This window comes from Wasmannia auropunctata, unplaced genomic scaffold, assembly GCF_000956235.1.
Source record: "Wasmannia auropunctata unplaced genomic scaffold, wasmannia.A_1.0 LD335974.1, whole genome shotgun sequence".
Classification (NCBI taxonomy): Eukaryota; Metazoa; Arthropoda; class Insecta; order Hymenoptera; family Formicidae; genus Wasmannia; species Wasmannia auropunctata.
This window is the reverse complement of record NW_012026916.1, coordinates 230,338-252,969: the sequence shown is the minus strand read 5'-3', so window position 1 is coordinate 252,969 and position 22,632 is coordinate 230,338. Positions and strand designations below refer to the sequence as shown.

The following is a 22,632-nucleotide window of genomic DNA, read 5'->3' as shown; positions in this document are numbered from 1 at the left end:
ATTTGTACCAAGTGAACGTAACCTGTCATAGCCATAGTCATTACACTGTTGATGTCGATATTAACTATATTTTTATCGCAGAATTTATTTATATTATTTTTAATAAATAGTACTATTTACTTACCTTTAACTTATTCACTGAAAAAAAATACACACCAGGTGTTATTAAGATTCAGCATTTAAATTATTATTGTATTGTAATTTTTGTCTGACAATGAAATCCTCGAACTCCTTACGCAAATAGAAATTATTCTCGTATTCCTTCCCAGCAAAAATCAACTAAACGCTAACATAACTATTAGTTATATACGGTCTAAAAAGTAAAATGTTAACAGTATGCTAACAGTTTGTTAGCAGATTCAAACAGAATATTGTATGAGACTGACTTCAAGCTTGCATTGCGTCAGCATTAACATTCTGCCAGCAGATATAATCTGCTGTTATATCTGATATCAGAATTGTTAGCTATCATGGTTGACAATTAATTTATAGACTAATAATATTTGTAGACTGTAATTAATATTATAACATTTAATATAAAATGTTAATATAAAATATGAAAATGATCTTTAATGCAAAACTCATTAAATAGAATCACCTGCACTATATATGTTTATTAATAAAATAACATATTTTAAAATGTTATTAAGTTAAACTGTAATCAATACAAAATAGATATACTTCTTGTAATAAATGGTTCGTTTTTATTCTTTTCAAATATTAAAATCAATACTGAAGAATTAATCTTTTTAAATTTGGAAATACTCTGAGTAAATAAAAAAATACACAAGTTTTAATATTCGTATCAATTGTTTGTTTTATGATGTGATTTGCCTCTTGACTTGCATCAAGAGACTGAAGATTAGAAGTTTTTTTTATTTTTAAGTTGTCTATAATATTCTGAAAATAATTAGATTTTCCATTGTCTAGCAAACCTTCGATAAAATCGAAATATATATGGGTTGAGAATCAAACATGAGATCTGCAATTTTCACACAAAGCCATGTGTCATCTCTAATTTCAATGTAAACGATTTGTAAAAAAAATATATATATATATTCATATATATAAACGACAAAGCAAAATATTTGTACAAAATTGATGTTTTCGATAAATTTAAAAAATTTTAAATCTACATTTAGTTTACTTAGTGTTATTTTTATAGATCTAAATTAATTTTACTATCTTTTTCTTTAAAAAGAAATATTTGAAACACAATATAACTCCAATGAAAATTCAGAAAAAAGACAAAAGCAAAATTCTTATATTTAAAAAATATAAATATAGAACTAAAAAAGTATAAATCTTAAATAGTTAAATAAACATAAAATGTTCATAAAATTATGATACAAAGCTTATAAGATATAAGGTATATTATATGTAAGGCATTATTAAACGGTAAACAATTCTTGTTAAATTTTTTTTTATGAGAAAAGCATATATATTACAACATATACATTACTTTTTCCCAGCTATAATGATACCATCATATTTCTGTTGGAACCACTTCATGGCATCCTCTTTTGTAAGACGGTGTTGAAAACCAACTTTACCAGTCTTTCTTCTTCTGTGCGCTACATTGAATCCTACAAATCAAATACACATTTACTAACATACATATACACATATTCATATGTAAAAACTTTTACATGTGCGTGTGTGTGTAAATCTTATCTTTTTATTATATTAACATAAATATATATAAATATCTAATAATTAAAAGTTAACTTCAACCAAGTAACACATTCAAATGAAAGGCTATCAATTTTAGGTAATAAAAGACAAACAGACTAGAGCTAAATAGAATGCTAGCGCATGTGTCATAGGGTAGATTTAGTCTAAAAGAAGTATATATTGTATGTATAATATGTAAGATGATGCTACACTGTACAGTTAATCATAATTTTACAAAAAATTAAAGTCTATTGTAATCAAATGGTATATTCTGTATAGCTCTCTTATGTTTGTATAAATTTAGAAGAATAATTAATAAATTGATTTTATACATAATTAAAAATGAATTACAAATGTCAAACATTTTTTTAAACATATTTAATTTACATATGTAAATATTACCACAAAATTGTATAAATTTATAAGAATAATTAATGAATTGATTCTATACATAATTTAAAATGAATTACAAATGTCAAACATTTAAATATATAAATATTACCAGGAAACAAGAACATATCTATGTACAAGAATATCAGAGTAGAAAATCGTTTATAATATACATATGCTGATATTCTGCATGCAATTAAAATTTATGCAATTATTACCAACCTGGACGTCCAAGTACAACGTAGAAGTCTAAGCCGTAGATACCGATGCTGGGGTCATATTTGATTCCCAGGTCAATGTGCTCCTGAATGCCGAAACCAAAGTTTCCAGTGCCAGAAAAGTTTTCCTTTTTTAACTCATATTCGCGTACCTGTAACCAAATCACACATTAAGATTACAATAGTAGCACAAGTCACATATGTAAAGCCCCTTCTACATAAGTCGCAAAAGCACAATGCAGAGAAAAAAAAAAGGAAGAGAGAAACGTCGGCGTTTGCAACTTATGTAAATGAGTCTTAAAGATTCTTTATCTCACCTTAAGGCCACGTTCCAGAATCTCCTCAGCCTTGGCGCCACGCACAGTACAATGCACAGCTATTTTTTCGTTACGACGAATGCCAAATGAACGGACTGTATATCGAGCTTTGGAAAATACCGGTTGCTGGCCAGTCAGTTGTTCCAAGACCTAAACAATACGAAAAATTATTTATAATTTTAAAGATTCAAATGTATCAGATATTTCAATTGAAATAAAAAGTTAACATGCTTATAAAATCCACCTTGGCAGCGCGGGTCAAGCGATCACCAGACTCGCCTACGCAGATATTCAGGCATAACTTCCGTATTCGGACTTCACGCATTATATTCTTGGACGCATCCTTCGGCTCCTTTTTCGTCTTCTTATCGATCTTCTTTTTGATCTTTTCCTCGGGCGCTTTCTTTACGTCCTAATTAGTTAAAGCACAATTATTAACATCCACGTTGGTACATTATAAACCTAACCTGTACCATCATTGCAGATCCATCAACATGGATGAAACATATTTTTAATAAATTATTTATTTTGCTATCAATAAATAGGAAGAAAAATAAATAAATGAATCAAGAAGTTATTATTGTTGTGCAAATTTAATAACGGCAATATGTTATATACGAGTATAAAACAAGCGTGAAATCTCGTCCACGTGACACAGGGACAACGTCAAATGGACAGCTTTAATAGAAAAAAATTAATATTCTCGATGATTCGTAATATCAATTATTTCCACGTAACAGCGATATTTAATCGACAGAATTAAATGATATGAAGGATAAATGTAAATTGAAAGAAGTCTTTGGGACAAAAAGCGTGCACTCACCGCCATGTTGAAGAGAAGAGGCAATTTTCAGTAAATGGACGACTCAGCCGGACTCCACAGAGCTCCACTCCGGTTCCGGTTGCCAGTGCTGCCACAATTCGGTATCCTCCCTAAAACTTTGAGAAAATTCTTTAATTCCTGGCTACTCTGAGAGAGGTCTCTACAATATTTCCTGCTGTCAGTTAAATTAAATATTTGGATGTGTTGTATCGCAACTGAATTTGAATGTTTTTCCTTTAAACTGTGCTAATTTCGTATTTTACTATTGTGTTGTATTACTGCCCTATTTGCCCTTCAAGGGATTACTCCAGAGAGGCATAATCTGTGAGAGGCAGGAGCCAATAACAAAAAGAAGAACTGTTTTAATAATTCAATTTCGCATCGTTTCGTGTTTCCGAATTTCTGTCCCGAACGAGAGAACGCAACTTCTGTTCGCGACTGAATCGCATTATGAATTGCACGATTTAATATCGATTGACGCAGTCTCGTCGTTTGCGGTGTGAAAACGCATCGCGGAATGGCTGTTAGCGGCGTCAGCGCATCCTTCTATCGAAACGTCGTTTTTTTGAATCAGTTGGTCCCACCAGATGATGATTTCAAGAAGGCCTTTCGCGAGGTAAACATCAAACCTTTCTTTATCTCACCGATTCATTTTCGGGTCGATATTCTCAACCCTCTAACCGGAACATAGGTTAGAAAACCGGTACCAGTAGTAGTCATGTTTTGCTTTTCCTTTTACTCCACCGGTTGGTGGATTATAGCGCCTTCAACCTTCTCGCAAGGTTACATTAGCGCAGCAGTCATAATGACCGATGTTCCGGTTAGAGAGTTAAATTGTATGCATCTTTCTTTACGTCCTAATTAGTTAAAACATAATTATTGCATCCACGTTGATGCATTACAAACCTAACCTGTACCACCATTACAGATCCATCAACATGGATAAATTTATCTTATATGCATCTTGCATATACTTTTTTCAAGTCTTTACTGGCTGACGCTGATACAATAAACATGTGTTACAGGGAATGTTTGATAAGCCAAATACTGCCGGATTTATATACGTTTCACATTATCTGTTGACGATACATGATGCGGAACGTTTTAAAAAGGTGGTTGAATGGCCAGTGATTTGCAAGAAGACGGAAGCCAAGTATCGGAACAATGTCAAAGACTATCTGAATATCATTGCTTTGGAAAATCCCGACCTGGGATTTCCACGTGTAGTCACTACATATTTGCATCACGCAAGTGGCACCAAGTTTATGATTATAATGTGGAAATTGTCCCAGCTTACGCTGAGGACGTACATTATGTGTGACGGTAGGTGTCTATGAAGCAACATGCTAATTATAATTTGCCACAGTAGATTAGAACCAGAGTGTCACAGATTGACATTAATTATATCTGTATTAAATTTGGATTCAGCATATTTATATACTGAATTACCTTTAGAACAAGTTATCAATAAGAAATGTACAATGTAAAATATTAACAATGTAAAGTATTAACATCGTTTTCTTTTAAAGATTATGTCTGTATTAAATTTGGATTCTATCATTCAAACTTGCTGACATAATCTGGCTAAAGAGATCAATCAATTGTGATCAATTAGATGATATCAGTAGAAACGAAATAGACTTTGCTATTTTTCACATTGATGTATTCTATTTAAGTAATTCTAAATTCTGCTTGATTGTAGTCAATCCGCTATTATATTCTGTTGTCAAATTCTTTTATATTTCTATTGGTGTTCTATCGACAATATCTAGCATTTCATAAAATCTACTTTCGATAGATTTTACTATTAGGATAATTCTTTATCGGAAATGTATTGATCTTGTTTACACAATTTTTTATATTTTCTGTATAAAATATAAAATTAAATATTCTGATGATAATATTTAGTTATCTCCTGTTATTGCAGGTGAATACAAAGTTGTATTTGCACCAAAACCAGGTCTTGCAAGTAACTTGGCCAAAACATATTTACAGCAATCGAAGGCAAATGTCACTTGTGATACATTGAATCGCCACAGAAATTGTGTTCAAATGGAAAAAGCTGCAAATTTTGCATTGGCGTAATATTTTTAAATTCCTCTTGATATAATCTACTAAAATCAATTTATTATAAGCTCTGTAAATTTTTTTTTATTCCTTCTTCAGAGAGGAGAAAGAATATTTGGCTAAGATTAAAGCGGAGCTGTTTGATAGGAAGCAGTCTCTGGCAAAATACGCGTCTGCAGCTCCCGTTGCCGAATCTATAAAGCAATGTTTGACAAATATCAAAGATACGGAGATCATATCAAGTTAGAATTATTTTTAATATGTAGACTTATTTTTAATATGTTAGACTTATTTTTAATATGTAATTCATTGTGAATCTTATGTTATATAAACGTGAAACTAATAAATATATGTGGTTTTAGTGTGGAAAAATAGCTTGGACAAAAATGTACAATATATACGAAAACAGAACATGATATTGAATGATCTGGAAAAAGTATTTGAAAATACAAGTGGTATAATATCGAATCTATTAAATGATTCAAATGCACTGGATAGCAAGCAGTTGGAAAGAGTTAATTGTTCCCTGATATCAGAATTACCGTTTCCACCTGACATTCAGGTAAAGTTGAATAAGTTAAATAAGTAGTTGTATCACATGATTTCTCTTCAATTAACGTTTCGTGCTGTATCGTTTTAAGTGACTTGATAAACTAGACTTTCTGTTCAGACTGTTTGACATTTTGACTACAAAAAGAAACATAAATTCTAATGTTATATGTGGACATAATTATGATGTATGATGCATTATTGGTACATTAGGCTTTTTTATAATAATAATTTTTGTAACTTTTTAACCATTATGAAATACTTATTATTTAACAAATAAAATAAAACAAAAATATCTTGGCTCACCGGTAATTCACACGGCATGAAATGTGTTATCAATTAACAAGCTACAATTTATGTGTTAAACAAATATCGCAAATATGTCACCGATACTAATATTCCATCAATTTATGTTTTCTTTTAGCATTGTCTTTACCATTTGTATAATGATAACAAATTGGTATATTACAATTTTATTCGTCTGCTCACTTTGATACTATATCAAATATATCAATGTCTGAGAAAGGGTGACTTAATGGACTTATCGCAGTGTCTCTTACAAGTGGAAGCAAGTGCAGAAGACATGAAATCTATGTGCGATGTATTTAAAACTTTCTTGGCAAGCATGATAAGTTCTATGGAGGAGACGCAAAGTGTTTCGTGTATGAAAAGTATAGAACGCATATCCGAAAATGTCTTACCCTTTGCAAAAAGCGTTCTTATGCCTTCGCCTCTCATAAAAATTAATACTAATTTCGGAAACCAAAGAAATGATACACAATTACTGCAGTTTACCCCGGGTGAAAGTATGTTTGAGATTTAAGAAATAACTGTAGATTGTAGTTTTTAGTGCAAAAATAATTGACAAATAATAATTATATTATTTTTTTTTACAGTTACCCATAAAGCATTGTTTTCGAGATACATGCGGCACAATCAGAATTACACGCCAGATTTTAAAACGAATTTATTCGTATCGCGTATCAACATCGACGATCGCACTATGTTCGATAGTAATGAAAAACACGGATTGAATACGCGTTTTATGACACCTAAGGTGAAACAATTGTCTAGGAGAACAACAAAAAAATATTCCCGATTGTTTTCTACATGTATAAAAAGAAACATAAAAGGTTTGTAGATATCCTGTTTGATTTATATATAAATAATACTCTCATTGAAATTGTTTCAATGAGTAATTTATATTAAGAAAAAGAAGATATAAGACAATTTAAGAAGTTATTGAAATTAGATGACGGTTATCTCGTAATAAAAAGATCGTAATTAACTGTCACTGTAAAAGAAGTCTGTCATTAGTTCTCTTTTATTATTTATATTTATTTTTACAAGTTTTTAAAAATGTATCCCTTCTGCACTATGTAATAGCAAGAATTGCATATATTATTTTTACGGAGTAGTGTTTGATTTATGTAATTTCGTCATACAAAATAACCATTTAATTTCAACAACTTCTCGATTGTTTCATCCTAATGTACATAAATAAAATTAAATTTAAATCTACATAGTCAATTCTAGCATGATGTATCTGCCATCCACCGCGGAAGCTAATTCTACTGCAATTGCTAATTGCACAATAGAAGAATTGTCCAGTTCACCGAATCTCAATTTAAACACTATAGCAGAGGGTTTTTTCAATAGGAGTGAAGAGTCTCTCAAAGTTTCTTGCTCATCCGTACAGTTAACTCCGATAAAACAAAACGTTGCACAAGTTGTGTCTCAGCAACAAGCGAGAGATAAACCTGATCGCGAGATCAGAGTAAATAAACCTGAGTTGGATGAATTTACAGAAATACAGTTTGTAAATGACGAGAACAACGGCACAGCTGTAAAACATGAAGACAGTTCGAGAAGGCGATCCATTAGCGATTTGGTGGAACGTTATAAAAAGTTGTTGGAAGTCAGCAATTCGGTTACAGCAAAGTTAGAAAATAAGTGCGAAGAACATGAGAATGAATAACGAAAGGGAGAAGGAAAAAAAAGTATTTTTCTATCTACATATTTTTCGAAGCGGAAAAAAAGATTCATCAATGATTTCCATTATTAAAAGCAACAGAAAATACTAGTGAAGAGTTTGCTTGATTTATTTATTAGTTATTCAAAAATCTATGAATAACACAAAATTTGTTATCTAAACGTACAATATTTCATATAAATAAGTAATTCGGTATATTGAATTGAAACATTTTCCTTTTATTTTATTATACAAATATTTCACTTTAAGTGTCACAAAACGCGTATTCAGTCTATGTTTTTCACTTCGAATAACATAGTGTGATTGTTTATGTAAATACGCGATATGAATAAATTTGTTTTCAAATGTGGCGTGCAATTCCGATTGTGCCGCATGTATCTCGAAAACAGTGATTTATGTGTACCTGAATAGAAACGTACATTTCATACGAATCATTAATTTAGTATTTAAATACTGAATTATTCATTCATATGAAATATTGTACGTTTCAATTCGCATAATCAATTTACACACAAATCGCTATTTTCAAGATACGTGCGGCACAATCGAAATTACATACCAAATTTGAAAACAAATTTATTCATATCGCGTATCAACATCGACAATCACACTATGTTGTTCGACAGTAATGAAAAGATAGATTGAATAGGTACGTGTTTTGTGATGTCTAAGGTAATATAATTGTAGAGAGAACAACAGGAAAACGTTTCAATTCAGCATATTTATATACTGAATTACTTTTAGAACAAGTTGTCAATAAGAAATGAATAATGTAAAGTATTAACAAACATCGTTTTCTTTTAAAGATCTATGACAAACACTGAAAACTTTTATAAAGAAAGATTAAAGATTTCAAATATATTTCGGCGCTATAGTATTTTTCTGCTCAAAAAGAAAAGAAAAAAAAAGAAAAAACCGAGTAGGTACTAATTTTTATTTCATATAGTGAAACATACTGTATATTTTTTATAAAATTTATACGTATTTATATATTACTATATAGTTAGAATTATATGAAACATATATATTATTGTGTTACAGCTAACATATATTGTTACGAAATAATTTTGTGTAAAAAAAAAACTAAAAAATGGTCTCTTTTGTACAAATGATATACTTTCGCCTTCTTTATCTGATTTCTCGTAATGGTTTTAATTAAGGACATATTTTTATTTTATACATAAATTTAAAAACTTTTGCTTATTGTTTATACAGTAATTAAATATTTTTCCTCTTCGAAATTCTCATTATCAGTATATTCTAATAAACTAGTTCAATCTTTTGGTTATCGTCCAAAAGATAACATGGTGTTACCTGTGTTTCATCAAATAACACTCTTAAATTTATAATAGTATATCGGTTTATTTACAGATATTACGTTAATATTTCGAGGACTGTATTTACTTAACATATTTGCAATACTAATAGGTAAAAAGAAATGTATATATTAAAAATTAGTCTTTGCATTCTGAATTCTATATGTTGCATCAAATGTTTACATACATCGTTTATTTAGGTCCGATACTGATCAGTAATGTAAAGAGGCACAATGGCGAATTCTTAGTATACATACATTAATGAACATTTCAAAAAATTTAATTATAATTAGTTATACATAATAACTAATGTGTTGAACGTTACGTAATTGTATCGATTAAATACAAATCTTAATTTGTTAATTTCTAGCTGTGCATTTTTGGTACTTTAGAAAAGATACTGATACTTTTTTTGTTCCCTTGCGTTATCTTTATATTTTTACTATTTTGCGTTAATAAAATGCAATATTATATTACTAAAAACTGTAGAATGCAAATTAGACATATGCATAACAATAATACGGGCTTCACAAATTTGGACTGAATTTTGTATCACGTAATTGTCTTCTATTCAGTCTTAATGCATCGTTTAGAAATATTTTTTTAATGATATTCCCGTATATACTCTCTTATTATTGATAATATGGTTTGATATTAATTTTTAACAATATTTTTCTGTAGAATTTTCGTATCTCTTTCATATTTTGTTCGGTATGATGTACAGGCCGGGCGTGGAATAGAATTTAGGCTGTAAAAAGAAAATTAAAATTGTCAAATACATTGTTGTTCAGAAACTATATCACATTGCCAGTCCAAAGGCGGGAAAACTAGAACTCGAACCGCTTCAAGCCGTGGAGAAACGAAACCTTCGAAAGAGATATCTGAGGAAACTCGATAGGGAATACTCGTGTCAGGAATGGCTTCACACAAGCCACTGACCTATAATATAATACAACTGCCAACTGGAAGGCAGGATTGTTCCTCAGGGAAGGAGAATGCACTAAATTTGAGGGCAATTTCGACTGAACTGAATTGTACCAGAGAGATACAACCACTAACTTAACCATTTAATAGCGATAAAGCAGTTATACAATAATTTTTATTTAATTTTATTTAATATATTAAGCAAACAGAGATTAATTAGTTTGCTTGCTCGAAACATCCATTTCAACTATTCTGACAAACATGCTAACAAATAATCACTCAAGTCGTTAAGAATTCCGCATTGTTGCCATTGACTGATTTTTTTGTATATATTATGTCAACATGACCATATCATGTTATTTAAATTTTTTATTTTCGTTTCAAATAGAAAAAATTAAACTTTTACCATTTTTATTAAACACATTTTGTTTCATATAATTAAAATTGCAATTAATTTAACGATTAGAAAAATAATTTCGGAAATATATGGAGTCTCACGCAGCGCAAAGTTTGAACATTGTATATATCATATATAAATATCAAAAATATTAAATTCTAAATCTATTAAGATTTAGAATTTTATTTGCTTGTATTTAAATAAATAAAAGTAAATATAAATAAAGTTCTAAAAGGTTTTTTATAAAAATTTATTTGTAAGATCAACAATGCTGCAATTTGTAAGGAAAACTGCACACTGTTAATATTTAAATATATTTATTGTTCAATTTGGAGATATGACAATCTCTATTCTTCCTATAAATCTAAAATGATTACATAGCACCTTCGGCAACGGGCTTGCTATAGACACGCTTGCTGTAAATGTGTGTCTGATCAAACAATCCATGGCGAATCGTCGCATTGGCTGATGAAAAGCATATGAAATTCAAGTACACGTGCCAGCATAAAAGTATCACCAATCTAAAATAAAATCTCGAACATCAAACGAAAATTTTACGCTTACTAAGGCCTCAATCTCAATCTCAACATTTATCTAACAGACATTAGTGAACAGAATCACATAGTAATACACGACTCCTAGGCTTACTCTTAGTTACGTAACAATTACATTCTTCGGGGAAATATTGCTCGTCGATGTAATGCAGATCTTCAAACAATTTATAATCGTGTTTCTTCTCATTTACTATGAAAACTGAAATTTGTACGGGTAATTCAAAATGGATAATCTAAAATGTACAGATTGTAAAATCTCTTGAACGAATTACGCAGAAAATTCTGTTTTCATATTTTATATTTATCTTTTATACCTTGTATGCTCTCTATATAGGTTTAGGTTCTATCAGTTTGCATAGAAAATTAGCAAATCTATGCCCGAATATATTTGTTAATTCCGTTAAATGGTCGTATTTTCATTTGATTTTATCGCGTAATATTTGCCAAGTGTTCTTCAATCGTAACCAAGAAAATTAATCTATCTATTGATTTGTGACACAAAAATGTTTTCCTTTCGTTTACTGTGAAAACTGAATGTAAAGCTGATTTACTCGGATAATCTAATTGTGTAAAATCTCTTGAATAAATTATGCAGTAAACTTTTTATTTTCACATTATACATTTTTTATCTTTATTTTATCTTATTTTGCGTAATGCGTATTCTTTATCGATTTCATCAGTTTTTATGTCAAAATGTTTTCCATTATTCATTCCGTTGAATTGTTACGCATTCTTTTCACTTGATTTTATACAATTATACTAACACGTTTGAGCCTTAATAATATGCTACAACACCGAGGATATGATATTATGCTCTTTATTCAAGAGAAATCTACATTCTATCTAAATGCATTTTTAACACAGTCTAAATGCCCTTCATACGGATATTAATTTTCATCATGTAGAATATACAACTCATTTTTCGGGATAGAAACAAAATTCTCGGAAATTTCTTCGGAATAGTTTCTCGGACATATTTCATAGGAATAATCATCGCGGAACAAATGCTACGTTTCGTCGAAGTTTCTCGCTCCACACGTTTGATACTGCATCCCTCGGAGATTGGTACGAAGCGTAAGTTGCAACGAAACATGACATTTCCACGATCGTTTCGTCAGTATCGTTCTATTTACAATACATATCGCAACCATTCCGCTGCGATTTCCTTCCGGCTAGCTTCTAGGCCGCTCGAATGATTAGAAGAACAATGTAGGGGAGATGTCGGCGGAAATGCAAACGAGGTAGGACAGCGACACAGCTTATTATTTTCCAATTTAATTTATTAATTTGTACGTCTATGTACAAGGCTGCGTCGAGCTAAACACTCTTCTCTATATAATACATTACATGTCCTCTTATGTAAAACTCAGACCCACTTGCAGGAAACGAAGTTGCAATAAATTATTCAGTTACGCGAAAGAAATCGCTAAGGAAAGAAAAAGAAAAAAAAATATAATAATGTGAGGCGCTTTACCGCCCCGCTGCATTTCATTCAACTATGTACAGTACATATTTATAAATCATCAATTGTGCTAAATGCACAATCTTCCGCGTGCAAAGACTGACAATAGCATTGACGATGTTGCTACGACTACTCGTCGTCACCAGGCGTACGCTAAAGAAAATGAATCAGCACCAAAATTTGATTTTGTGCTAAATTACATAATATAATGCATTATAGTACGATGCACCATTCTCAGCGTTCTCCCTGCCCTTTGTATTACTAGTCGTTTATATTGCACTGGTAATAATAACTTATTCTCCAGTCATTAACTACAAATTTCGAATACACGATATTAATTTTTCATTTACTATCCTGCCTATTATAGCTTCCTTAAGTTGTTTTTCCTGTTTCTGTCTTTCGTATCGTTGGAAATATACTTCAATCTTTAACTATATAAGAATATGGACTGCACTAAACGATTTGTATATCTTATAATATTGAGTGTTCCCAAGTGTAAAGATTGTTTAATTTATTAAATCTGCGCGAAAAATTTAAATATTTATCTACTATAAATAAATATATAAATAAAATAAAGACTAAATATAAAGTAACTAAAACTAGATGGACTAAAATGCAGCTTCTTACAGTTTGGCAGTTCCTTATAGTTTTCATATGTACTAATGTATCCGTGAATATATCATATCCTTTTACAAAAACAATATTTGAATACATTATCAATTTCTTTTGATCTTTAAAAAATTACTTATAAAAAAATTTATTAAATAAGAAAAGTTTATATAGACTTTTATATACAATTGCAATTTTTTGTAACGTAACGAATCTTATAAATTACGTCACCAATTGTATATATCTGGATTCTTAAATTTTTGCATCTACCAATATAATGCATAAATATTACGACTAGCAGTCCATAGATACATATAGTCGAAGATCTTGATACAATCACAAGATAAAATAATCTTTATCTTTACATTTTTTTAGTTAATAATTTACATATTTCTCTTCATTTATCACAAACTATCAAAAATCCAACCTTCTATACCTTTCCTGTTCTTAATTCATTATAGATTTTAAAATAAAATTTAAAATGTATAATGATTTCGTGCATTTTCACTGTACAGAGTATATTCCGCCCTTCTATATTTGTCTCTCTCACTTTTCATTCATCTTTAGGATAAAAACTTAAGATACAATGTTTATTATATAAAGTATTTAGCAACCTGATTTGTGTATCTTATTAATGTTTACACCATCATGATTATTTACAACGATTCACCACGTTAGAGATTTGAAAATTGCTGTATATAAATCAACGAATACGTCAAAATATAGACAATCAATAATACTGACGACAGAAGCATATCGTGTACTCAAGTAATGCCGCATGAACCAAGATTTCCTGGTAATAAAAAAAAAACGAGCTCTCTTTCTCTGCGAATACGTTAAAAAATAATTTGCTGGAATTGATTAATTCGTCCGCTATCGCATTATAGACTACAAAATATTCACAGTAAGCCACCTTTACGACCAAAAAGAAGCGAGCTTATTGCTCCCAATGCCGACTGTTTGGATTCTTTAGTTACAGGCGTCGGAACTGGCGGCTTAACTCGTCCCAGATCGGGCCTCGTCGCTCTAGCACCCGATCGTCGCTGCCGATCCGGCGACTGACCCGCCGCTCTCGAATTAAATGCTTTGGAACCGGACACGTTTGGTTCGGGCTCCTTGCTATCATCCCGTTTGCCCAACGCAAATTCGTCACTAGCGGAGGATGTTGAAGACGAGGGAGATATTAACTTCTCTTGGCTGGTACTGGAGGACATTGAAGTTTTGAGGAAAGTCAATTGTGCCATTGGACTTCCAGTCGAACGACGCGTGTACAAAGCACCCTGTAGAGCTAACGGTGAGATCGACGAGCTAACTGTAGTGGCTATGATCGTATCAATACCAATCCTCTCCAATTTCTCCACCAGACGTATCCCCGTGAGAGCTTTCTTATCGGAGCGCGAGATCGTCGATTTTGGTCTCTTCTTCGTAACTTGCACCGGCGCCGGTGGCTCGTAACTAAAAGTACGCCGCAGTAATTCCGCCCCGGTGCTGAGCAGTCCCAATGTCAGCGAGGCGGCATTCTCCGGTGGCGGTGACGATGATCTTGTAGGTGACAAACTCGCGTCCGGACTGTTGCACGGTGTAGCAGTCGGTGAGAAATTCCGCTCGTCGGTAGGCGTGCCTATGCACGAGGGTGTGACGGCCTTGATTCCTCTTTCGTTCAGCATCTTGGCCAATCCGAGGGTGGTCGAAAACGTTGACGTTGAATTACGACGGCTGTGCGTGCGAGGGGTGCTCATACCGGAGTTCATACCGCTGTTGGGCGCCGAGGCAACGCGACTGCTAACGATGCTCGGCGTCACGCTGCTAATGGTGTGATCATCCGGATGCATTACGGTGCTGTTAGTAAAGGTGTAAATGGAGCCGGTGTCTTGGAACGGTTTACCGGGGTTAGTGTACTCCTCATCTTCCTCCAAATCGCTCAACGCAAACGTTATCAGACCGAGATCCTCGAGAGCACGACCGCCTCTGGTCTTTACGCCTGGTCTGTCCTCCAGCAATCCACCTAATGTCGGCGTCGCCAGTCGCGACCAATGGTGCAACGTCTGCGAGCCCTCCATCGGTTTGACTATCTGCAGTTTCTGCGGGATGCGCCAAGCGTTGCCGCTGTTGCCGCTGAAGCCGCTCAGATTACCGCTGCTACCAGTCGACATGATGCTGTCCGGAGTGCGACAGTCAAAAGGCAAGAAGGTTGGCGGGGAATGTAATATACCACCATCGTAATCGTAACTGTAACCGGCGCCTGTACTGAGACACGCACGCCTCGCCAATACTTCCGCGGGCGTTAAACGGCGTATAGCGGCTTCTAGATCAGCAGCACCGGGAGCACCAGGTACGCCCATTCGTTGTGGCCCTCTGAAACACAAGAGGGTTTCATCTCGATTAAATAAGGAAAACCAATTTATATATTTCCGTGAAGAGACGGATACATACGGGTAATCTTCCGTCTCCATGAGCAAGGATCCTTCGTTCTCACTGTGACCGGTAGAATCCAAACTGGGAAATGTAGATGCCTGCGGTCGCACCTGCCCACAACTCATCCGCGGACCAACTGAACTGCTGGATAATGTCGACGTCGTCATGGAATTTAATCTAGGAAACTGATTGGGATCCATTCCTGAATATGTTGTTCGAGACGCGGTACGAACGGTCTCAAACACTTTCTTGTAGGTTGGTCTACAAAACAAATGCAACACGAATTATTCGATCAACTGTGTGAATTATTGAAACTATAATTCTCACGATTTCATTATACGAGAATGTATTGTTTGATTAGTTTTAATTTCAAATCTAATCACTACATGTATACTTCATAACATAACGTACATTCTGTCGCCTGCACCGATCCCAGAGTCAATACTTAATTCCGAATAAAGGGACGATTCCAATTCCGATGCGATAGAATCCGGTTGAGGCGCCGCGCCCATCGACGGGAATAGCGATCCACCGCGCACAGTCGGCATTCCGCGTTTCCTCTGTTTCCGCAACTGATCTTGCGTTTCGGCTAGTAAGTTCACCACCTGAATGCACATAACATGCAGTATTTCGACATAAATTTTATAATAAATTTTACACAAACGAAATAATTAATTAATAATTCAGATCTTAATCCATTAATTATTGAGTTATTTTTCATTTATATTACGTAATTCTCGCATACGAAATTTCAATAAAATAATTAATTAACGTAATTTTTCAATGTTTCGCAAAAACGTACCTCCGCGTATCGTTCTTTAAATTCAGCTAATTCAGCAGCAAGTGTATTTTGATTATCCCTAGTTATGACTAGAGTCGCTCCCACTTCGTCGTGCTCCGCCATCAGCTGAGCGAGCCTAAGCTCTGTCTCAGCTAATTTCGCAGTAAGACTAATTATTTGCTCATGTTGCAATCGATTCTCCTCCTTTTGTCGGCCAAGCTCCTCCGCTATGCCATCCACCTCCATGTTGGCGTTTGCTGTAATTTGCCAGAAATTATTTAATGATATTTCAGCCGTCACAAATGTCTCGTGTTCATATAATCTCATTACTGCTTAAAAAGTTATTTAATTTTGCCAAAACTACGTTGAAGCTATTTAATATGAAATATAAAAGATTATAAGTAAATATATTTATGTTTAAAATGATATACCTAATTGCGCTGCGATATCTTTTACAAGACGTGCCTCCTGTTCTTCGGAATCGTCGGCATCGTGCACCAGATTCGCGACCTCGCTGTGGAGCTGCTTATTCTCTTCTTCCAAAGAGGTAACCTTCCTCTGTAATATCTCCAGATTAATGCCGCGCAGGCCGGTGGGAGTTCCGGCTTCCGAGCTAGATTCGTCCACATCGTTCGTTAGTATCTGTATCAGCTCGGTCTTCTTCAACACCTCATGGTTCAACTGGGTGATCTTTTCGTTCGCTTCTTTGAGCTCGGCTTCTAACGCGTTCACTGTGGTCTCGAGCTTTTGATTGTGTGCCAGTAGTTCCTTGCCGATTCGCGCAGTCAGCTCCAAGTCTTTTTCTTTCTGTCGAAGAAAAACGTAGCCATTTGTCATTCGTTATTGTTATGGCCGAAGGTCTCTCGTCTCTAATTATTGCTAATCTATTGTAAAATTAGTTTTAATTGTATTCCTTGCACAAAGTATAAATACTCAATTTTTATCGGTACTTCTTACAACATGTTATCTAAAGAAAATTTCTAATAACTGCCTTTAAATTGCTAAAGGATGATTCAGAAATACGAGTAAGAATATAAAAACAAATTCTGAATAAAATTCTAACAACTTGACAGAAGCCCTACACGCGTTCTTCGCGAGTCCTAATTATATAACTATTTACAGGTTATTTAAACTTATCTCCACTTATCGGATCTTTACGTGTTATTGATTTGTGCCGGACGTCTTCTTAATATTTTTAGATACGGATATTTACTATTCGTAAAATTTTAACGAGGCGATATGCACGGCGCGGGCTTAGTTTCTACCAGCTCTTTGCTTCCTGATCAGGCTTACCTCCTCCAGAAGCCTTGTAACTGCCTCTATGTCATTATAGGTCTTGGTCATTTGGCTCACCCGGTTGCTACATAAGACTGTAACAGAGTAACGATTCGTTATGAAACTGCCGGAATAAAAAAAATATATAGCTTAAAAGAAAAGAATATAGCAAATATGTGTGTGCAGAGAGGCCGGACCATTGCATTTATAATTGTAAGCCCTGAAAAAACAATATAAGCAACACTTTGATAGACTTTCTTTCACAACTGTTTTTTCTCTTCTTATACACGAAAAAACGTTCCAATATAAATACTTTCGCACATTATCAATATAGTTGCAATTGTTACACATATATTGCGGTCTTTCGACTCGCGATCTGTATGAATGTCTTGGTATAATAGTTCACTTTTATTTTTTTAATCTTTGTTTTTAATCTTATACATTTTGAATTATTTTTTGTTATATATACATTATTCTATCATATATATAAATATGTCAATTTTAGTTCAATTTTTAATTTTAATTCCATACTCTTTCAAATGCGAATCACGTAGAACCGATCGCATCGCATGTACAATGTAATTCTCTACGACTTGTAGAACGTACACAATCGAGGATCACGTTTCTTTTGTTGAACGATATTTCGCGCACGATCCGTTTGCGTATCGATGACACTGATTGCGCAGACGGTAATCGAAGCCGGTAAAATTTCAGCAAGTTTAGCATTTGATGTAATAATAAACGCGAAATTTCTCATTCGCGAGAATAGAACTGCGCTGAGTGAAGTAGTAAATGTCAACTTTTCTTTACTCGCAATATTGAAAAGTGAACTCATCGAAATTATACCGGCTCGAATTCCTTCGCTTTGAAATATGAAATAGGATTTATTACCACAAATGGGAGTTGTTTTGTTCCTTTCGAAAGCGAGCTGAGTAATAGAATGAATTTCAGATTAGATCTCGGGGCATATATTACTGTCTCGTATTTTATTCTCATATAATCGATTTTCCGGTATTTATAATTCCCGTGCAACGATCTAAAACATGGGTTATTCTATTTCCAGCAAGCGCAAAAACTGATTGAGTATTTACGCATTTTTTAACGAAATCATTAACTTCACTTATTCAAAAAAAGGATATAGGTATTATTATTTTGATTTATATATAGAAATGACATTTTGATATCGCGATAACAACATTTATAAATAAAAATTCGAAGCTTTATTGACACATCTTAAACGAAGAGTCATTTTAATTTATGCCTGCAGCTGAAAATTTTGCTTGTATTTCTTTATTTTCCCGAACATATGTAATAGCTGTTATCAATCCAATTATTTCAATATTTTGTCAATCAAATTTCTTAAAAAAATCACAATAAATTCGCTTCAGCACCAATATTATTCTGCAAAATATAATTTACATAATTATATTGAACGTTTCGATAACTTTTTGTTCGAATAATGTAGTCTCTGCTATTAAATTTGCCTGCGAATATGATGTATTTTCTGATTACCTGAGGTCATCAAGTTAAATTCCGGCACGTATTTCATGCATTTGGAACAATCGCGGTCTTGCAATGTAAATACATTAAAAGTGCGCGTAAACATTGTTAATTCCAAAGAGCAACGTGAGAGCTTTAGATCTTCAAAACTTGGCCGGGTCCACTTCATGGAAATGGTCGAGTCTCCATAAACAGCCTTGTTGCGTTCTTGATCATATCATGAATTCCCGAAGGAATTCTAACTACAGACGGATCGGAAAACGATAGTATTGTATCCTCGAGTGTCAAGTATATTTTAATGTACTTAACATTCTCACACGATGTTTCGCCTGCGGCTTCTCTAGATCAACTGAGCTAGAAGGTCTCTCCTCCGTAACATTACCCTATACTCGTCGAGAGTTTTCACGGGATAGAAATGAAAATGTGAATTTGGAGCGGCGAGCAACGAACGGATACTGGCGCAGCGATATTCAGCAGCTGATCGCTCGTTCCACGCGCGAGACAACGAACTGTCTCGTGGAAAATCGCATCGCGGGCGAGAACGGCGAGGGGACGACACACGATCGCGTGTCTCGCGATCGGAGGATGATGCGGCCCTAATGAGAGCGGCGAGAAAACGTGACACGCGAGAACGAGGGGAACGCGAAAGCGTGGAGACGGAATGAGATGCTCGCGTTGCACGAAAGAGAGTCTCTTGCATCCCTCCTATCGATCGGCCTTTGGCGCATCCTGTCAGCCGGCTCGGCCGGCCGTCGAAAGGCGCAGACGCGTTCATGACCAAGGTCGCCTTTTCCAAAACTCTACTCAAAGTCACAGCTCTGTGGCATTCGAGATGGGGAATAAATGGGGAACAGATTAAGCCGGAATAAATTACCAATTCGTAAATGGATTTGGAATGAGGAAGAGAAAAAGTGATATCACTTGAGAGCACTCGGGACTCGAAAGGGATCCATTTCGACCTTTAGGAAAAAACAGATGATTCATTCATATATTCTTACATGCTACTTCGCGTCTCGACGAGCTCCACATTTTTGATGGTTTAAGAATCTCTCTGCGGGATTTGAAAGACAAACAGTCGATCGTTCTGGGCCGTCCGTTCTTTTATCTTCGCGTAGTGAGAGCTAATTTAGAAGAGAGGTTTGAAGAAAAAATTCACATTAACTAAAACCTTAAGATAGGGTTTTGGAAGCGCAGGAAGATACTAAGAGTAAAAAAAAAGAAATTTTTCGAAACTCATGTACTTTTTTTAGAGCTATTTAATTGTGTATTAAATCTGTTGTTATATAACATAGGCCCCGGTATGTGATATAAATTAACTTTATTTTGCAGCAATACAGATAAGATACGCGCAGCACTATGTACATTTTTTATATTTTTACCTTTTAAAGAAAGTTATTTCGAAGTTTTATTAAAATATTAAATGTATGTTTGTAAAAGTGAAATAAGACGATGCGACGTAGCGGAATAGATTTGAGATCATGGACTTCGACAGGGCAGATGCTTCACGGGTGCCTTCATCACGTGATTACTTTATGAGCGATCATTTTTTTCTTTCTATTGAAGGGACGCCTGTTTATATCGTAACAATACTGAAGAAGCGAGACTAAACGAACGTAATGGGCCACTTTCAATTCCAACGAGAGGCGCTTCGATGCCCACCACTGCATTTCGAACGGATTACTCTTCGTCGTCGTCTTCATGACGACGCGGTGTCTTCATGAGCGAATTACGTTAACAGACACCTTCACGGCCAATTGACCGCGATGATCGATGAGCGCGAATTTGCAGAAAGTGCCGCGGATGCCTCGACACGCGAGGCGAAAGATTTTCCTGCCGATCGAGGCGCGATGCTAAAAAGGTACCAAGATACGCCGGGAATATCAAAAATAATAGTTCCGTTTGTGAATAAATAAAGTGAAAACGTCTGTTTGGAATTTTTTCAATTCACCAAGAGTTTCTAATATTAACTTGTTGATCTGAGATGTTTATAAGGGAAGATTTTACTACGAAATATTTTTCAAAATAAAATCCTTTTTTCATTCTTTTCGCATATAAACTGTACGGAAGACTCGTTTTATTTTTTTAAGCTCGAGGTTTCATAATATTTCTTCTTAGGCGTTTTCTTCGCACGTATCCCTTTGATAGCGCACCAGGTTTTGTAACGAGGTAAGAACGAGAAAATTTATGAAATCGTTTGCGACCTCGTAATATTTTTATCACAGGACAAAGTACAGTTCGTTTTCGTTTATATAAATTCGCTTTATATAAAACAGTGCGATTAGAAACCACGGACCGTGTAGTCAAAATGTCGCTTTAACTCACTACTAATTAAGAAGGCTACCGGAATTTTATCCTTCATGCCAGATACGGTTGAACGCAACCATTTTCTCGCTGAATTTAATTGAAAATATAACTTAATGTACATATATTTCCTCCATTGCATGATTTTACTGTACGAATTTTATTGCACGTTACTATATGTGTTTATCGCAAATTAAATTACTTTAATCTACATATCTCCCTCGTACAATTGTCTATACTCTTGGATAATTTACATTATTACGTTACATACTGACAAAGGAGAAGATTAATTAATCAAACAACATATATATTGATCACTTATCAAAGATAATATTATTGAAAATAAGACGTACACGCCGCACTATATATCTTGATTACGATCCGCTAATTTTAATCGTGCGAGAGAATTCAGATAATAACAAATATTTCATCCTTACTTGTCGAAGATACCGAATATCGGAGTGTAACCTGAAATTTATATCGACATGATGTCAGTTAAGTATTCCACGCAGGGCTTTAAAACCGGTCTCTCGACTCTTCTTTTTTATTTTATTCACAAAAGGGCGACGCGAACTCGTCGATCTGGTACGATCGGAATGCAGATAAACCTTCCCATGCCGGAAAATCATGAAGGGGCACGCAAATAGCGTCCTGTGTGCGTTAATTCGTTCGCGCATCATGTAAAAAGAAAATTGGCTATTTCCGGAAATTTACATTTATTACCCAATACTTTCGCAGGGAAAATACTGTATTAAACTAATGAAAAAATTATATATATAAACTTTTCTAATTTTGCAAGACAATGCTGATAATGTCTTTTTTAAATGCTGTTATCGATATTTTTGTGTGACACTGTGATTATAAAATAAATCTTATACAAAGGTGTATCTTTAAATAAATCAGTAGCACGTGCATAGCGACAAAAATCAAGATATTTCTCCACATAATATAATAAAAAATTTTTTTGCAAAAACTTACATAATCATATATAAAAAATTAAGTGCGGAATAAATATTCGCAGAAAAAAGATAAATAAATAAGCTCGTCACGAAGCTTTGTTATATATC

At 33.9% G+C, this 22,632-nt stretch overlaps 3 protein-coding genes across 8 annotated transcripts in view; 1 reads left to right on the top strand and 2 right to left on the bottom strand.

The window, feature by feature from the left end:
- Positions 1-1,406: 1,406 nt before the first annotated feature.
- Positions 1,407-3,512, bottom strand: LOC105454819 (60S ribosomal protein L11). Its single transcript, XM_011697718.1, has 5 exons — positions 3,423-3,512; positions 2,844-3,011; positions 2,600-2,749; positions 2,287-2,434; positions 1,407-1,586 (listed from the first exon to the last, which is right to left on the bottom strand). Exons 1-5 carry the CDS (start codon positions 3,426-3,428, stop codon positions 1,459-1,461), a joined length of 600 nt encoding a protein of 199 aa, XP_011696020.1. The 5' UTR covers positions 3,429-3,512; the 3' UTR covers positions 1,407-1,458.
- A 47-nt stretch (positions 3,513-3,559) lies between these two features.
- On the top strand, positions 3,560-8,116 carry LOC105454820. The gene is made up of 8 exons (XM_011697719.1): positions 3,560-4,038; positions 4,448-4,745; positions 5,350-5,503; positions 5,589-5,731; positions 5,852-6,051; positions 6,463-6,844; positions 6,935-7,171; positions 7,565-8,116. The coding sequence occupies exons 1-8, from the start codon at positions 3,940-3,942 to the stop codon at positions 8,014-8,016; spliced, it is 1,965 nt and encodes a 654-aa protein (XP_011696021.1). The 5' UTR covers positions 3,560-3,939; the 3' UTR covers positions 8,017-8,116.
- A 2,852-nt stretch (positions 8,117-10,968) lies between these two features.
- LOC105454816 (trafficking kinesin-binding protein milt) overlaps positions 10,969-22,632 on the bottom strand; it is a 51,656-nt gene continuing 39,992 nt past the window's right edge. For 3 of the 6 annotated variants that reach the window (XM_011697710.1, XM_011697709.1, XM_011697711.1), the window contains 6 exons: positions 17,783-17,859; positions 16,921-17,296; positions 16,511-16,746; positions 16,120-16,313; positions 15,727-15,969; positions 10,969-15,648 (listed from right to left, as the gene is read on the bottom strand). In XM_011697710.1, coding sequence (XP_011696012.1) covers positions 14,193-15,648; positions 15,727-15,969; positions 16,120-16,313; positions 16,511-16,746; positions 16,921-17,296; positions 17,783-17,833 — 2,556 coding nt within the window. In that variant the 5' untranslated portion in view covers positions 17,834-17,859 and the 3' untranslated portion in view covers positions 10,969-14,192. Of the gene's footprint in view, positions 15,649-15,726; positions 15,970-16,119; positions 16,314-16,510; positions 16,747-16,920; positions 17,297-17,782; positions 17,860-18,655; positions 21,472-22,632 lie in introns of those variants that run through there. The other 3 variants (XM_011697708.1, XM_011697707.1, XM_011697706.1) reach the window with 3 other exon arrangements.

Coding starts and splice junctions, on each gene's coding strand:
- LOC105454819 (XM_011697718.1), bottom strand. Junction 2,435..2,599: donor TTCTGGAACGTGGCCTTAAG/GTGAGATAAAGA, acceptor ATTTGGTTACAG/GTACGCGAATATGAGTTAAA. Junction 1,587..2,286: donor CGTTGTACTTGGACGTCCAG/GTTGGTAATAAT, acceptor TTTGATTTGTAG/GATTCAATGTAGCGCACAGA.
- LOC105454820 (XM_011697719.1), top strand. CDS start 3,940: ATGGCTGTTAGCGGCGTCAGCGCATCCTTCTATCGAAACGTCGTTTTT. Junction 6,052..6,462: donor CGTTTCCACCTGACATTCAG/GTAAAGTTGAAT, acceptor GTTTTCTTTTAG/CATTGTCTTTACCATTTGTA. Junction 7,172..7,564: donor TATAAAAAGAAACATAAAAG/GTTTGTAGATAT, acceptor AAATCTACATAG/TCAATTCTAGCATGATGTAT.